The sequence below is a fragment of the Oculina patagonica genome, chromosome 3 (genome assembly GCF_052425735.1).
Source record: "Oculina patagonica isolate OP01 chromosome 3, crgOcupat, whole genome shotgun sequence".
Classification (NCBI taxonomy): Eukaryota; Metazoa; Cnidaria; class Anthozoa; order Scleractinia; family Oculinidae; genus Oculina; species Oculina patagonica.
The window spans coordinates 23,328,117-23,346,788 of record NC_135760.1 but is presented as its reverse complement, the minus strand read 5'-3'; the positions used below and the strand labels follow the sequence as shown (position 1 = coordinate 23,346,788).

At 40.1% G+C, this 18,672-nt stretch overlaps 1 protein-coding gene and 1 long non-coding RNA gene across 2 annotated transcripts in view; both read left to right on the top strand.

The window, feature by feature from the left end:
* LOC144647135 (uncharacterized) overlaps window positions 1–18,672 on the top strand; it is a 35,904-nt gene that overhangs the window by 14 nt on the left and 17,218 nt on the right. The gene's annotated exons all lie outside the window — the stretch shown is intronic.
* On the top strand, window positions 3–15,956 carry LOC144645907 (uncharacterized). Its single transcript, XM_078505428.1, has 10 exons — window positions 3–19; window positions 3,974–4,069; window positions 4,623–4,861; window positions 7,362–7,557; window positions 7,883–8,194; window positions 8,864–9,035; window positions 9,725–9,873; window positions 10,979–11,163; window positions 11,540–11,723; window positions 12,793–15,956. The coding sequence occupies exons 2-10, from the start codon at window positions 3,991–3,993 to the stop codon at window positions 15,561–15,563; spliced, it is 4,287 nt and encodes a 1,428-aa protein (XP_078361554.1). The 5' UTR covers window positions 3–19; window positions 3,974–3,990; the 3' UTR covers window positions 15,564–15,956.

Sequence of the window (18,672 nt, the reverse complement as noted above, 5' to 3'; positions counted from 1 at the left end):
CACTCCTTTAAAGCAAAGGGTAAGTTGTTTTAAATTAGTGCAAATTATCAACAAATTCACGAATTAAAGTAAAACCGAGGAGGGAGCGTAAAGAATGGAGTTCACAGTTTTAAAAAGTTTCTTATTTATAACACATTTCTAAAAATATTTCATAGAGGAGTGTTGTTGAAACGATTATAAGGATTTATTTCATACTTAAAGGCTTTAAAATTTTTTTTGCACAAATCTTGTTGTATAGTTCTCGAGGCGAAATACATAAACAAAACAAAAAATAAACATTTATTTGGAAATTTGAACGCCGCGGAGCACCCTCAATCAGCGATCATTTGAGCGATCACATTTTACTCTACGACGAGATACAACGAAATTTCGAAAAAAAATAATCAGTATTAGATTTTATGCAATTTATTTCACTTTAGAACATCGTTTCGTTCCTGTCAAAATACATTTTTTACAAATTTGCACACAGAAAAGTCAGTTTTCACAACATTGATTATTTATAACAAAGCGCACCCAAAGAGAAGTATAGTTTGGTCTACTGAAACTATGGTAAATATCCAAAATAAGAAATAGTTTTTATTTTTATTTTACATCATTATCAACCAGATAATTACAAGGCCGACAGTGTCGTCAATCAAAGAGCCCTTTAGGCTATCTCGTGTAAACGTGAGAATTAATTATTAACTACTTTTTGTGAAAGAAAATATCTTCATTTTATAGTGCTTTGTTAAGGCTGGTTTTCACTAGCGACGGAACTGCAGTCGGAGTTGTAATCAGAAGCCGGCAGAGCTTTACGAGCTACTGAAAATCAAGCCTACGAATTCATTAGCAGAGTTTAAATTCCGCTTATGACTCGCCCGTATGTTCATATGGTGCTTATGAACTAGTGAAAACTAAATTGTCGGAGCCGCAAGTAGAAAAGGAAGCACTCGGAGGGCCTTATAACTAGCACTGTGATTGGTTTCTTTTTCAGCTTCTGCTCGCGACTTTGTCAATCTACTTTATTGTTACTTATTTTCACAGGACTTAATTTTCGCGATTTTCAAAAGATCGTTAACTTAAAGACACGCGAAAAAAGGTCCCACGAACATTAACGGCGCGAAATTTAATACCCTTCGATATTCTTTATAGTCAATGTTACCATCAGTTTACTACAGAATTATCTTGGTACAGTCGTCAAACTAGCACAAAGGAACAAGTCAAACTGTTTTCAATTTCGTTTTGTCGTGTTTTTGTTCAGTGTTACTCGAAACTATTGCTTTGGAAAATTAAAATCAGTTGTGCCAATTTCAAGACTAACTGTTTGTTAATGCAGACCAGTATTAAACAAGTTTTGCGAAATCAAGGCAAATTGGCAAAGTTTTCTTCCAATCTGATTCCGTGGAGCTTATGTAGTGCCGTGACTAGCAAGAATCCGCCTCGTCTTGATTTAAATCCAAATATAAAAACAATATGTTTAGTTGGGAAAAATAATCCCCAGTTGAACAAGATTGATTTTTTTCCTGAAATACCTTAAGAAAATTGTTTAAGAAAACGTTTCAAAGCTTCTAGATCTTCAAATTTTCTAGAGAGCTTTCCCCCCAGAACCTCCAAGCAAGAACTTGCGTCGTCTATGCCAAAAGTCCGGTTACGGCCCTGCCTTATGACTCCGCTAACGACTGCGATTTTCAATTTTTACTAGGGATAAACACATTAATTTACGACTCTGACTCTGTCGCTCGAAATACTAGGCCAAGAAAACTTAGGATTATAATAATAATATCAGCTTTTATTGACTAGTCTTTTAAAAGCGAAAAGACTAAGGTTTGCAAGGAGGGTTTCAAAGTTGTTAACTTCCGCTAACATAATAAAAAAAAAAACGTTCACTGGCTAAAAAGATTAAAAACAATGAGCTTTCGGCTGTCGCTCTACAGCCTTCGACGGATAAAAAATTGAATACAAAATGGATAAAACATATACAAGCAAGGTGTGATAAAAAGAAAATAATGAAAAACAAAAGCGAAGTAAAAATGTGCTAATTAAGATGCTATTTTTTAAAAAGAATACAATATTGGCTTGGAATGGGCTTCGAGTTATTGTCAGCATGCTTAGTAGCAGAGGTGTGCCAAGCTTCCAAAGTTTTTCTAATACGAAAAGAGCCTTTGTCAATTACACTAGAGCTTTCAAAGTCTATGCGATGGTCGAATGACCACGCATGTTTCGCAATGTTTGAGCCATTCGCACAGGTTTTTACATTCCTGATATGTTCTTTTTTGCGGGTTTCAAAGCAACGGCCGGTTTCACCCACATAGCACCAATCACAATCAGCACAAGGAATTTTGTACACCACATTTGGTTGTTGTTCGACTGGTGGTCTAAATTTAGGGGATGGAAATTCTTGTTGTAATGTCTTGTGGGGTTTATTAATTACTTGAATGTCGTGCTTTCGAAGAATCCTTGTTAGTGGTTGCGTGACACCATTGATGAATGGAAGTACAGCGTAAGTGTTTAAATGCTCCTGAGGCGCAGCCCATTTAAAAAACATATGGACAAAAGTGTGGAAACGCCATGTGGATGACAGTTTTTGCATCATCAAAAGAAATGCTGTTAACTCCTTCCATGCTACTCTCAACTCTATTGATCCACACATTTCATTCACCATCGAAGAGGAATCTGACCAACAGATCGCCTTCCTAGATTCTTTGGTTTCCCGCAAAGATAACATGATCACCATCGATGTTTATCGCAAAGCAACCCACACTGACAGATATTTAGACTTTTATTCTCACCATGACAAAAGCCATAAGATTAGCACAGCTGAGACCATCTTACACCGGGCAACTAAACTCCCTAGCACAGCCCAAGGGAAAAATACTGAAATCAATCACGTCACTGATGCCCTACGAGCTAACAACTATCCGTCCAATATTATTTCTAACATCCTAAAGAAGAAATTCTCCAATCCAACTACACATGCCATCCCTTCACCAGAAGAACTTGTCCATATGTTTTTTAAATGGGCTGCGCCTCAGGAGCATTTAAACACTTACGCTGTACTTCCATTCATCAATGGTGTCACGCAACCACTAACAAGGATTCTTCGAAAGCACGACATTCAAGTAATTAATAAACCCCACAAGACATTACAACAAGAATTTCCATCCCCTAAATTTAGACCACCAGTCGAACAACAACCAAATGTGGTGTACAAAATTCCTTGTGCTGATTGTGATTGGTGCTATGTGGGTGAAACCGGCCGTTGCTTTGAAACCCGCAAAAAAGAACATATCAGGAATGTAAAAACCTGTGCGAATGGCTCAAACATTGCGAAACATGCGTGGTCATTCGACCATCGCATAGACTTTGAAAGCTCTAGTGTAATTGACAAAGGCTCTTTTCGCATTAGAAAAACTTTGGAAGCTTGGCACACCTCTGCTACTAAGCATGCTGACAATAACTCGAAGCCCATTCCAAGCCAATATTGTATTCTTTTTAAAAAATAGCATCTTAATTAGCACATTTTTACTTCGCTTTTGTTTTTCATTATTTTCTTTTTATCACACCTTGCTTGTATATATTTTATCCATTTTGTATTCAATTTTTTATCCGTCGAAGGCTGTAGAGCGACAGCCGAAAGCTCATTGTTTTTAATCTTTTTAGCCAGTGAACGTTTGTTTTTTATTATGTCTTATCCTGGCTGCGCTTCAATCTTCTTCCGCTAACATGTCAGGAAAAATAGCGGTTTAAAAGCATCCAAAGAACTACAACTCTTTCGAGATTTTTTGCCATTTAAATTATGTGGTGAATAATTATGGAGTGTTGAATTTTTTTTTACCTTTTTCTTAAGAGGAGCAGCGAGAAATTTCGGTCAGAGTTGTCAACTATCGTCTTTAACTGAACGCAGTGACTTCTAATTCTTTATTGGAATATTAGTTGTGAGCTTTGGTGTGTTTTAGTTATATAGCGCCTCTATCTTTCACTCTTTGATCTGCAGCAGTTCAACGTAACAGAATGAACACCTTGGTGGTGTGGCTTGTCTTCTTGATGGCTGCAGAGAGCTGTGTCAGTGAATTTACTGATTTTGAGAATGGTATGTTGTTGTCAATTACTATACGAAAATGTCTTCCCTTAAAAAAACGGACGTTGTTTCTTGAGTTAAAATTTCGGACACAAATAAAAAAAGGAAACCAAAGAGAAACGGTACAGAATTGTGGTGTCAGAAAGTCCCATTGCCATTGCTCATTTACTGTTTATTAGCAATACGACCACGTTTAGGATTTCTTGGCCAGTTTGATACTTTGAAATAAAAATAATAATAATAAAATTTACGATATTTAGAGGGTAAGCCACGTCAGCCCTAGCTGGTTTTCATGCTGGTCCTCTATCTAGGTCGAATTGTTTCCTTTCGTTCACCTCCCATGTTTCTATTTTCAAATTTACTCTCGCTCCATTCAACAGTGGGGGCAAAATAATGATTCACGACAGTGATATGCTTCTGTTCACGACCATATATTGTCTCTATTAAACTATTTCTTAATTTTTTCCAGCAGATTGTGGAAAAGTTGCATCTTTTTAGTAAGATTGTATATTAAAGTTCCTGTTTGCTTTTAACTGCTGTGCCCTCTTAATTTAAAACTGTTTAGGTGTTGTTAGGGGAACAATGCAACACAAGGAAAGTAAGAAATGCCTCAAGTTTGGTAGACTGACTCGCTATCCAAGTGGAACATGCAAGGCCAGTGCACGTGGACCCTTTAGTCAGTGCCTGTATGATTTAGCGTTTTTGGCCACCTCTGACTGTGCAACGGTGATCTTAGACACAAACGGGCTGATCAAAGTGGCCGGCCAGTGCGTTCATTGGTTTCAGAACCGAGATGTCTTCAGGGTATGTGATAGGCTTTGTCCTTGGGAGCAGGCCAAGACACATATACTCCCTACGGACTCATTTTAATGGCTTCTAAGAGAGTAAAAATATGAAATCTAAACTTTGAAACATGCTATCTTCATTTTGAGAAGGAAATTTTTACTCTCTTAGAAGCCATTAACTTGTAGCAGTTTTTGAAATCGAAAATTTCGTTCTAGTGGGAGCACAAAAGAAGTTACGATTTATCACTAGGCTATATAATCATTTAATTTGGTGCGCTGTGCTAGCTGAAAACTTGGACACAAAATCGCATTATCTTCAGTTAAACTTTTAAGGGCTTGTAACATCACAGACAACGGTCATCTCTCAGTAAAAGGACAATCATGATGTAATTCCATCATGTAGTGAATTAAAGCTTTACAAGATAGCACTCCAACAAAAAAATTGGCTAATGAATATATTAATGAGCAAGGGTCCTGCGCGACCTTAAACAGAATAATAATGTGCCATTTTGTGACATTTTGATAATTGAATTAGTTTTTGTTTTTCAATTAAATGATGAAAATTTACGTATTGAATAAAACAGTTCTGATGTATCAAATGCACGTAAAAATTATTTTGTTTGCAAGCAAATTTTGTGCAAAAAAGTGACTCCGTGGGCCATACACAAATAGCTCAACCCATGGCATAAACCATCCCAACAGGACAATCACTCAGTTTCACCCCAAGCCACCCCATAAATTGAAAAAATAACTCCTGCACGCTTAGCGTGCCTGTGTTTTTAGCAGACAGAGATGACTCCGACTGATACTACATACAATCCTCCCTAATTTATGTTATAATAATAATAATAACTTTATTTATCCTGGAAAACCGGTCAGTCAATCAAGGAGATTGAGGGGATCGTAGATGAGGGGATCGTAGAGGCAATTCTGTTAAATGAAACAATATTTAAAATAAGGAAACCAAACCGAGTTTTTTGTCTCTAGTTTAGCTTCTGTCGTTGTAATACACTGTGATTATAGCTTTTTAAGTCACCATCGTTTAAGCTTACGCAGGGCGATTTTGACAAAGTTAAGATGGTAACGGATTAAAATCATACATCTTGAGAAAATAAAGCTTACTTTTTCGACTGTGTTGTTTCCGCGCGTCTTAAAAACAAGAACTTCTTTGAAGTTTTAACCGGGCTGCCAACAACTGTCATATATTTCAACAGTTCAAGATAATAAAAAAAAGTACCGTTTACTCTAAACAAGCTAAATAAAGTCCAAAATGTTCGTAAAGTTTCCATTGGTAACGGATTTATACCTTTTAACATTGCGTCAAAGCCGTGACCCATGTTCTGGTCGACCGAGAAAAGAGAAAGTTGCTTGAATGACGTAAGGTTTGTATGCATAAAAATAGCTTGAACATGTCAAAACAAGTACAGTTTTGCAATGTGAATATTCTGTAATCACTCTTATTCAAACGCTTGAATGCCAAAAAATATACATTTCCTGCTAAATAGAGCGCAGACATGTTACATAGGAGAATGATTTAGTAGCATAGCTGCTGGCCTATTCTGTACTAGCTCTGATTCGAACGCTCGAATGCCACAAAAATATATAATTCCTGCTAAATAGAGCGCAGACATGTTAAATAGGGGAATGATTTAGTAGCACAGCTCCTGGCAAGTAGAATGATTGTAAAAACTTTAGTAAGTCAATGATTCAAATGCGTGATTCAAAGCACGGCTGACGCGTTGGCCGAGTGGGAGTATGGGTCTGGTCACCCACACGACGAAACCACGAGCAGAGCAAGAACCGCGCAGCGCGGTTAAAAATCGATATTTAAGGCCGTTGATTGTTTTTTATCCGGAAATTAAGGTTTCATTTCTCTATAGATGCTCAAAGATAATTTTTATGGGTAAGGTGGCCTAGCACTTATTTCAAAACAGTTTAGACCAACAATCTGCGAAATCTAAGTGACAAAGCTCATTAAGCGAAGTCTAAATCATAGCAAATAACTTCTATGCACTAACATTTTGTATAATGTATGTATGTTGGGGGTAGGAGATTTTAAATATAATGGAAACCTAATCGGGATCCACGGTGCTTCAAACCAACTTTTAATATACATGGGGGAGGGGTAGGCATCATGATTTGACCTTGTTTTTAAATAAAGATTATTCATATTATTTCAATTTATAATGACTAGGAGGTGCAATCATTCGCGTGTGGCGCTTATTCGTAAAAGAGGGTGGGAGCGCTTGTGTGAGGCTCGAGGTTCATTAATAATAATGCCTCCATTTTTTGTTGTTTATATCTTTCAAATGCAAAGAGTAGGACACGGAGTTCCCGGCGTTGTGGTCTGGCCTATTCACATGCATGTATGGTTCGGGTGGTGAGACCAGATCATATATATGGACGAATAGCGGCTGATAGGGTGATGTCCGATCTCGTCCCGTACTCTAACTATGAAGCGCATTGATCTTTGTAAATGCGCTATACAAGAACCATTACCATTACATTTTTTTCAACAGGCTCCGTGTGGTAGATGGCCGGGGGACTGGGCACACCATGAAAACCTTGTCCATGCCTTCGTACAGTCAAACGGGCAGATTCTTTTGGAAACTAATTACTGTGTAACTAAACACTCAGGCTACGATCCCAAGTTAAGAGCTCTGAGCACTTCAAATGCGGCGTGCCAGGCAAGCGCAAGCCTTTTTCGTTTAGTTGGTAAGTATGATACAATAACATCTTTTAAAATTAATAGCTGACATACTGCCAGGGTAGAATAGCCCATTCCTAATTTACTTTTGATGACACTGGCTTTACAATATCCTAAACGAAATCGCTTTTATTTTCGACTGAGCGAAGTCGAAAGAAAAGTTTTCGTTTCAATTAAAATTAACTTATTTGGCAGCAAGCAAAGTTTTAGCGATTTCAATGCTCTTGGACCTGCGTCGCTGGTGAGCCCCAGTCTTAAGTTTTCATTTATTAACATTTACCGGAGGTTTTACTAACTATTTTGTTTTTTAATTATGCGAATTCTGCTTTTTAGATAGAGGCACGTCTTGGTTTGCTAGTGGTTCCTCTACTGCAGCTTCGAGTGTTGACACGAGCACAAATCACTGCGATTATTCAAACAGAAGACTCTGCACGGCAGCTGAAGTTTGCGCCACAAGCCCTGGGGGTCAGAGTTTTGCGGGCGTTACCGGTGAAAGCTCGAACAAAGCACTTCTCGTGGTAGGGGGCGCGTTCCTGGACGCTGCGACTTGCCAAATACTTTCGCAAACGTCTGGCTATAATGTTGATGGCTTTTTGTGCTGTCCTAGCGATAACTTGCCAAGTCCCAAAGACTTCCTCAGTGACGGTGAGTGTCAATCGTAAAAAAGTACTTTAAAGAAGAGTTTTTCCTTTTCATTGTTTAAATTTCGATATTTTACAAGTACGTGGCTTGGACAGTGTAGAAGTATAGTGTTAAGTGTTAAGGTAAAGGTAAAGCCTTTTGTCGAGCCTAGTGGCCCATCAGGCCTGGGCTTATACCGGTTTTTCTAGATAGGCTGCTGATGGGATAGGATGCTAGTCCATCACTGGATTAGGTACCACCAGCACTAGTATGTTCGCCGGCACCCCATTCATACACCTGGGTGGAGACAGCAATATGAAAATAAAGTGTCTTTACAAGAGTACAACGCATTGCCCCAGCCAGGGCTAGAATTCGATCCGAAGTCCTGCGCACCAACATTAAGCCACCGCGCTTCTGATATTTTTTGGAGTACTTTTAACGAGCTTTGAGGTGATTGGAAAAATGGGAAACACGATGTTAATTAATATAATACAAATTCCAAACAGATAAAAGAACCGTTAAACAAATCTTTGCCAATTGAGATAAGGTATCCACAAGTAGTCAGGATTTAGATTTCCTTTGTTTAAAATAAATATTGTTGAGTTTCCGAAGTAATATTCCATGTTTTAGAGCATATTTTCGTTTGGGGATATGGAGGCACAAGACGTATTTGTTTTTTTTTTTCTCCAAAAGGTTACGGTTACTTCATGCATAAGAGTGGGAAATGCGCTCATTATATCAACCAAAGGCTGGTACTTAAAACTAACTGCAAAAGCAAAACTGCTCTCCTGAGCTGGTCAAGCGATGGGAGTATTAAACAAGGCACAGACTGCATTGTTGATCAGTCGCTTGGACAGTGCCCTCCGTACGTAGCTATAGTATAGTAGCCTTCATCAACTCAATTATCTTATCTTAGTACACTCAATTATCTTAGTACAATTAAATTGAAAAAATATATTTCAGATAACAGAATTTCAAAAATACATGGCAGTATATTTTTCAAAGTAGAGTAGAGTAGAGTAGAGTGGAGTGGAGTGGAGTGGAGTGAAGTAGAGTAAGGTAGAGTAGAGTAGAGTAGAGTAGAGTAGAGTAGAGTAGAGTAGAGTAGAGTAGAGTAGAGTAGAGTAGAGTAGAGTAGAGTAGAGTAGAGTAGAGTAGAGTAGAGTAGAGTAGAGTAGAGTAGAGTAGAGTAGAGTAGAGTAGAATAGAGTAGAGTAGAGTAGGGTAGAGTAGGGTAGAGTAGAGTAGAGTAGAGTAGAGTAGGGTAGGGTAGGGTAGGGTAGGGTAGGGTAGGGTAGGGTAGGGTAGGGTAAGGTAGGGTAGGGTAGGGTAGGGTAGGGTAGGGTAGGGTAGGGTAGGGTAGGGTAGGGTAGGGTATAACATGTTTATTTCGACAGGATAGCCCATAACGATATAAACATATGTGTGATATATAAATGATATATGTTGATTGTAAAAAGGAATGCTTGGAAAAGAGGTTTAAGAAATCTAAAGTAGAGACGGTCCTTGTTCTGTTCTCTTTATTTGCTTATGCCTTAATTTTTCTCCCTAAAGTTTTCAGTTCACGAACGTAAACTCTCTACAAGACGTATTCACCAGCAAATGCCTGGTCCCTGAGGCTGGGCAATTGGATCCTGATGAAGACACCGTGTTAGTTGAAAGGGCAGAGTGTGGAAAGGCATATGCCAGCTTTGCATTAAAAAGTAAGTAAATGAAGAAAAGAGGGACAGACAGACAGACAGACAGACAGGTAGCCAGGCGAACAGACAGCTGGGCAGGCAGGCAGACAGCGAAACTACCTGAGCAGACAGAAGATTGAGACCAACTAACTCCCGAGTTAGGATTTCGAGTTGGATTTCGAGTTAGGATTTCGAGTTGGATTTTCGAGTTAGGATTTCGAGTTGGATTTTCGAGTTAGGATTTTCGAGTCAGGATTTTTTTGGCAAAGCAAAACCCATTACAATTATTGAAAGCTTACCGTAAACAGGCTAACCGTAGTGCATAGTGGGCTAACCGGAGTGAACTTGAAAATCCAACTCGAAAATCCAACTCGAAATCCTAACTCGGTAAATAGGCAACCTCCAGAAGACTACAAAGGAAACATGCCCAGAAACATACGTCTGGACTCATAATTTCATGTAACCTACTGCTATAAATAATTACAATTTATTACAAAAATATGAAAAACAATTAGTTAAAATTGAAAAGGCATCTGTTCACAAAACAGCGTTTATGACGTTCAGTTCTGACACGTGGCAGAATGTAGGGGTTTCCCCTTTTCCTAAGGCTCCTTCCTCTTTGGGGTGGAAGCAGATTGTGAAGGGGATTGGTACTACCGGTAGTTAACTTAACTCATAATAGCCTATCTTTGGTTCTAATTTCTTTAGTTATGGCTGTTTATTATTCCACTATTGCGCCATTTTACCATATTAGGGCAAAATAATGCGAAAAATATGCCACGTTATTACACAGGGCAAAAATACGGGCTGACAAACTTGCGGAATATTGGCCCAAACAAAGTGAAAAAATTAGTGAATAATAAATTCCTTATTCGATGGTTTGACATATAATACGAGCGGACATTTTGCTACGCAACTCGCAAAATATCCGCGCGTATTATATGTTAAACTTTCGAATAAGGTGTAATATTTGCTGGTATTTGGAGTTTACCTGGTATTTGGAGGTTACTGGTTATTTGGCGGTTACCTGCAGGACCTCTATTATTTCCGTAACCTTCGTCGAAGGGCGATACCTACAGTATAACAGGGGTCTAAAATTTTGATAGACACTTTTATTTATTTCTCCCAGGAATCCACGGATACCTGAAACACTCAAGCGACAAATGTGTTGGTGTAAAAGCAAACAAGCTGGTGTTCCAATCTCAGCCTCCCTGTACGTCTGGCGAACAAGTCTTCTATAAAGAAAGCTTCTCGTCGCCACTGGTTCATGTGGCAAGTGGAAAATGTGTCGCAGATCCCGGCTCAGATGACACGGTAAGATATGATGCAATGCAAACAAAGGTTACCATAAGTGACTCGTAATAGTCTAGACATTCCCGTCTTTGGCATTCTATTGTTGCTAAACCTGTAATGTTGACGTTTAACTTTCAAAACATATTTGTAAAGGTTTTTCATATTGAACAAATTGAAGTCACGGTGACGTCATAAAGCGTTGCCATGGCAACTACAAAAGTGGTCAATGACACCCTATTTTTAACCGTTTGAGGCTAATTTACATTGTTCCAATAACCAACGCCTTGGAACAAATTAACTGTACCTTGATAAGTGAAAGTCAGAATCGAGAAATGTAGTTTCGTTCTAAATTCTGTGTAGCATCAAGTGCTGATTTGCTGTTGTTTCATGGCACTAGGCACTGACTCTAACAGACTGTACATCATCTGGATTGGCAACCTTTACCTACGACGGGACGACCCTTGGTTATAGCGGAGGTAAGTGCGTGAAGCCGCAGGGAGGTGGAAACAGTCCAGCGGATGACGAGGAGTTGGTGATTCAAACAGAATGCTCTAGCCCAGCTTCAACATTTCATTTTGCTGGTACGTCTTTTTAATGTTTCATTTATGAAGTTCATTGGCCAAACGTGCTTGCTTACTTAAACCCTTTCGCTCTCAGTGGAGCATAGGTACACGAAAACCATTGCTCGCCATCGTGGTCTGTTTCGGGCTATCCTTAAGCTGCCACCAGGTGTAGCCTGCTTTGCTCGCCTTGTCGTCTACAATTCTTGTCCAGGTGTTCCTGGGACGGCTTCGGCTCCTCTTCCCCTGTGGGTTTCATCTCAGTGCCTACTTGGTGACATTGCAGTTAGTTTTCCTGAGGGTGTGCCCAATCCAACCGCACTTTTGCCTTCTTATCTAGATGTTGATCCTTTTCTGCTCAGTTGTTGTCCATAGTTTTTCCTTTGTTATGACCTCTCGCCAGTGGATACAGTGGCCAAAGATCACTCTTAATGCGAAGGTTACATCCAACCACGGTTCCAACTCAATACCAACTAAAAAGGCTAAGATTACAACTGTAGCCTTAGGGCACAGAGGAGTCAAGTTTGTCCGCACTTCAAAATTTCTACCGTGCAAAACGACCTTCTAAGCGATCTTGTAAGCGTACGTGATCCAGCGAAATCCAGCGCCCGAAGACGATTTATTTCGCCCTACCAGCCACTACCCACTACCCAACCACTGTCAGTAAGCGATATCATCAGGCGTGTAAACAGATAGTGTCGCATGCCGGCACTGTATCACGTACGTTTGCAAGATCGTTTAGAAGGTCGTTTTGCACGGTAGAAATTTTAAAGTGCCGACAAACTTACTCCTCTGTGCCCTGTACTGCAGCCGGTTATACGGATTCGCGATAAAGATAACACTACGTCCCAAGAGTAACAATTTTTTCCTCACAATAACAACAATTCTTGATAAAGGAAACGCTATGGCATATTTTAATAAATTCTGCCAACATTTAAGATAAGAAAATTTAAGAAGATCTGTCAGAAGAATTTTTATGTAGATATTTGATAACGATAACAGAGGACGCTGCTGGTCACCTTATTGGTTTTTACAGAGTGAAATGTTGAATAAACACTGTTTGAATCGCTCTTTTTTCTCTAAATTGCAGATGGCAGCTGTGGAAGCTCTTGCACATGCGTTGAAGGCTACGAGAAGCATGGCGAAAACTGTTTTCCCATCAACAATTGCGAGACAAATGATGGTGGTTGCCAAGGTAATGCCGATTGTGTCTACACAGGACCCGGTACAAGCATGTGTGTCTGCCCTCCTGGCTATAGGCTCAACTCAGATGGAACAAATTGCGACCAGTGCCCCAATAACAACTGCTACACTCAGTGTCAGTTTGTAGATGACAACGAACTGAAGAGTGTGACCAGCATAAAGCCCCACGTTGAGATTCGATTCTTAAATATCAAGACATCTGATTTGGAAGCATATATAGGAGATACCACTACCGAACTCGTTGTCTATGCGCACCAAATAACGATTTCTGGGGTTCTGACGCTTCCAAGTAGCCTTGCCAAAGTTGCTTTCTTTGCCAATGAGATCCTAAAAGAAAACGGAGGAGAAATTGTGCTGTGGAATAACGCCCAACATACAACGCCAACTACAGGTCGCCGGGCAGCAGTTAAAGTTGTAAATGGAAAACTTTTGTGTCAAAACCGTTATTCAGGCAATTCCCCGTGGCCAGGATATGTCCAAGGAACAGTTCTGAACATCTATACATCGAAGTCATCAGTACCTTTTTCATGCTCTGGAAACTACAACACAAGGGATATTTCAATACAAGCTGCTATCAAATCCAAGCGAAATCCAAAGAGAGCTCTCGATGTTGAACTATATTCATTGATTTTAAATTGCGCAAAAGTCGTTGCACAGGGAATAAATTTTGCAAAGGAAGGCAAGTTGCTCAGAGGAAGTCTTCCAGTTACATTGACTCAGCATGTTTTAGATGAAGTTCGAGCAGCCAAGGACGAACAACTAGATACAGGATCTGTGGATGCTCTAAGATTGGATGCAAAGAATTTATTAGAAGATCTTTCCCTTCGTGCTGGCGGATTTTACAAGGTACCTTACCTATCGCTGAAAGCACATGAGAAGATTCTAGTCCTCATAAAGGATGACGCAAAAATGGCCATACAGAAGTATGAAAGATTCGAGAGAATATCCCAAGACTTTGCGGCAGGGATTGAAGCCACAGACTCTATGACAGAACTTATGACAACTATCGTGAGGAAAAACGACCTGGACGTTGAAGCCCTGCAAACGGAACTTCAAGCAGCAAAAAAGGATGTGCAAGCAATGAAAGCCAAACTTGATGATGCAGTAACTGCCTTAGACACTGCCAAAGCAACATTCGAGGCAGGGGTGCGAGCGTACTCAAACCAGCAGATTGCTAACGCAGTGTTCTCTGTGCTCGGAGGAATTACAACTATATTTGCTGGTGGGGCTGGCGCAGTAATGGGTTTTACAATTGAACTGAGCTCTCTTGGTAGTGACATAAGTAAAATTCAGAAGACCCTCTTCAAGATAAACATTATAATGGACTCTATTTCCAAGATTACTGAAGCTGCAACTGCGTTCACGGATCTTCATTACGATGTCCTGCCCTACGCCGGCACTGGCATTTCTGATTACTATTCAAAATCTATGCCCGAGAAAAATGACCAAAGTTTGGCGGTTATGATCAAAGAGTGGGAAGTGTTTGAGGCAGAAGCAGACGCATTTCTTGGAGTTGGAACAGCTAGCGATATCTCAGGGGCATCAGATTACCTAGCAGCGCTTAAGACAGTAGCCATTTGGGGGAAGGGATACCATGAAAAGTCTATCACGGTTCAAGAGCTTCTAGCAAGGTTGACAAAACTAAAAACACTTAAGAATGAACAGCATCAAGCACAGGCAAATATAAAAGCATCTCGCGACAATGCACTAGAAAACACAGAAATGAACGGAGAGCTATTGGTAGAAATGGCACTGCAAAAGCAACGACTTCGTAACATAATGGTTGAAAAGCTGATGTCTTTCTGTGATTCTTACTTCTTCAACTGGTTGTCGGAATGTCCTGTGATGCCTACCATGTCAGATGATTTGTACGCTTTACACGAGAAGGTTAATCAGGGTCTCAGCGCTGTTATCAATGCTGTTGCGAACTTTGCACCTTTCATTCCACAGCAATTTGAAGCAACCATAACAATAGCGGACGATGGAGAATGCAATTCTCGTCGTAAGCGGGCATTGATTTCTCAGAAGAGACACCAGTTGGAGAAGCGGTCAAGTGGAGGAGCAAACCAGTTGGCACTGAACACTCTCAAATGTCCAATTTCAGAGCTCAAGCGCACTAAAAGCTTTCTATTCAAGCTTGACGAGAACGATCGACACATTTTCAGGGGACACGAGCGGGTTCACGTGGACGAGTTTGAGATATATTTTAAAGGCGCCGAGTTTGACCCAGATGAAACAGAGAAAGAGATTACTGCATGGATTTCCTTTACTGGCCTGATGACAGATGTATTCAGAGGAACACGATATGAGTTTCTTGCTCCCCCTCGAGTGACAGAGTTCTCTTACCAGATCAAAGAAGGTGGCGGCTACGAGGTGACGCAATCTGGTAAAGTAAGCGACAAATATGAAGAATACTACGATGGAATTGCTGCTCTCACCACCTGGAGTGTCAACCTTCCTGACGCACTGAATAGCCCAAGCCTGGATTTGGCAGGAGTAACCCAGGTCAAATTGAAACTCAAGGGAACGCGAGTACCTATAGAGCCAGTTGAAGGCCAAGGCGATAGGGATTCGGGCCAGCATCGGAGAGTTGCAAAGAACGACAAAGAAAAACGTCTAAAAGGAACGAAAGAGAGGAAAATATCGAAGAGCTTCTAAAGAAGGAGATCACTATACAACAGCAGTAGCTGGAAAAGGTTCTGAAGAAATATGGCATTTATCCACGATAAATGTTAAAAGTAGAAGTTAGCTTTTTATTGCTACATGGCAATAGAAATACGTAGGTCATTAATGCAAACGTGTGCTAATTGCATTTATTGCCAATAAAACAAAATGTTTTGGCCATTTGTCTGTGTACTTCTAGTCAATAGCTACGAGCTATTTATGGCTATAAGCGAACGTCACGTGATACGTCCAAGGTGGTCTCCTTAGACGAGAATAGATGGTCCTCCAAGTTGTCTGGGGGTGGGTGCATTTTGCATTGTTTGTGTGGAAAAGCCAGTGAGAATTTTCCACCTAATGGAGCATTTTATATTTTAGTGACCATCAGGATCCCATCAACACCCGTAGTCCAGGAGATAAGTGTCATTTTAGGAACTAATCGTGCATTTTATGATAAAAGTATAAAACTTGGCACACTAATATTATAAATCATGAGGAATATTTTAAAGATTATAGGCAATCTGGATATGACTTTTTCCGGGGGGACAGAGGCACTTTTCAAAATGGCCGCCAGCCAGAATGTTTATTATGACAGCATAATGCAAAACTACTTACTAGAAGGTTTGATTAATATTTTTAAGGATGGTCATTTATTAAAGAAATTCCAGATTTAAAAAATTGTTCAGAAATTGAAATTTTGAAATGTTTTGGGAAACATTTTGCCATTTTGGACTTTATGCAAATTAGATTTTCAAAAGAATTCATTCACACTGATTATATAAAAGTATCTTGTACCCTTTTTTGTTTTTCTTGAAAAAAGTATTTAAACTTGTTTTAATACTGTTTTGCTGAACATATTTCATATATACAAGCAGCTTACGCTTATAGAATGGATCAGCTTGGACGGGACTCCTCAGTAGATCATTCTACTAGATTGAAAAAAAAATTCTCAGCAATTTTCCACAATTGGAAGGATGCAATGAGGCTCCAAATGTGCTGTTTGTGGCCAATGGATACGTCGGAAAATCTCCAAGATCGTGTTATCTCAACGATGAGAGTGAAGCTGCAAAGTAATGATAAAGTCGTGCTGCAAACGTTGTTCACGAGGACATGTTAAGAAACAAACGCGGACCACTAGTTCATTCCCAGAAAATTGTCAGGAGAATTCGGTGCCTCAATGTTATCATGTGTGGGACAAACATTAAGGACAAAGCTAGCTACTTGTCACAACTTGCTCTGTTTCTCAACGATGAGAGTGAAGCTGTGCTCTTATAATGTATAACAGTTGTGTGCGCCGGCGTCAAAAACCCTTTTCGAACACCAGGCATTTCGAACAATGAGAGACGCCACTGCCACTATTTCTAGGTGCAATAGTACACTCAAGAACAAGATCAAAAGATCTAGTGGATACACTTTACAGGCTGGGAGTATCTGTTTCACATGACCGTGTCCTAGGATTGTCTGCAGACCTTGGTAACTCTGTCATTAGCCACTTCGAGACAGTTGAAACAGTTTGCCTGTCTACACTAAACATTGGAGTGTTCCTAATATCAGCAGTCGATAATATTGGCCATGGTCCGACAGCAACTAGTGCACATGGAGTCTTCATTGGGACAGGCATAACACTGTTCAGGGATCCCTACACTGAAAATCGTGGCACAGAACAATCATGCGTTTCTATCTCCGGGTCTGGCAAGACCGGACAGCTACACATTTGTACCGGCAGCCACCGTCGCAAAGAAGGAGCCTTTTGTTCCAGAAGGTTGTGGACTGAAACAATCCAGGTGCAGTCTGATGAATAAGCCTGTAGCAGAAGACAATGATACGACCGGTCATCTCAGCAAGATTATCGATGGTAGTGCCAGTGATAAGGACTTGCATCACCTTGGGCTGCATACCACTCAATAAGACAACAACCAACAGACCCCAGTTCATGGCCCTGCAGCAGTCAGCGCACTTGTTCCTCTTTCCCGGATGACTCGAAGTCAGTGGCGATGATTTGTCATTCCGTGAATGTGTTGAAAAAGGCTGTGGCAGTTTTTAATCCTGGGAAAATTTCTGTGATCACATTTGTTCAACCACTGTTCAGAATTCAAAGCAAATCCAGTGGATATGACCAGAAACATATTGGAAGGAGTCATTTGAAGAAATGATGGGTGGCAAACACATCAAGATGGCATTGCTAAAAGCACTTTCTAAAAGCACTTGGAGATCTTTCAGATGGCAGTGGCTGGACGTCAGCACTAGTACAAGTTGAAAAAGCGACTGCAGGAACTTCAAATTCTTTTTTTAACGGTGCATGTCAAGAAGACCGCCCGTGCACACCAGATTACAGCTTGAGCTCTGTATAAGCTTGACAGGTATTGTACGTAAAGTGGCAAACAAGTCAGCCAGAATGTAGCGGTGCATCGTTTAAAGAATGGTGTCTGGACCAGAGATGTCCAGGATCATTGGCGAATGTCGCGTTGTTTTGTACATGAAGGAAACAGCTTCACAGCTTCATCACCACGAGGACCAGCCAGGTGACCTAACTCATCAAATTGTATTTTTCTGTTATTTTCACCATTTTGTGATAACTGCAGTCTGTCCTTACCGATAAAATACAAGGAACTTAAAACATTTGGTATAACAGTTTTTATAATAGTTTTTAAGCTAAGATTACAAGAACATGATTACTTCACAACGATAACATCATATTTTGCATTTATTTTTAGCAAGCCAAGCATCGTTCCTCGATCAAGAATAATGAATGCAGCAGTCATCGATTCTGTCCGCAATTTAAAAGAGCTTAGCGAACACTAGTGCAACGAGTCCTTTATCAGCTGAATAGTAGAATGCACAACTCGTCTAGTGATAGGATATACAAAAGAACAATTTGAGTTTATTCAGTTGGCGTCCTGATAAAGCAAAAACCCGCACACAGGAGACGCAACTGTCCATGAAACGGGTTTGGCATTTGTTTTCAGCATTATTAATCGCCAGTCAAGTGCGTGATGCTGACCTTTACGCCACCATCAATGAGGGATGTACTAGGCGCTTCAGAGGACGGTGTAGATGTGTAAAAGAAAATCTGCCCTGTACAGTCAAGTATGCAAACGTGGTAGCT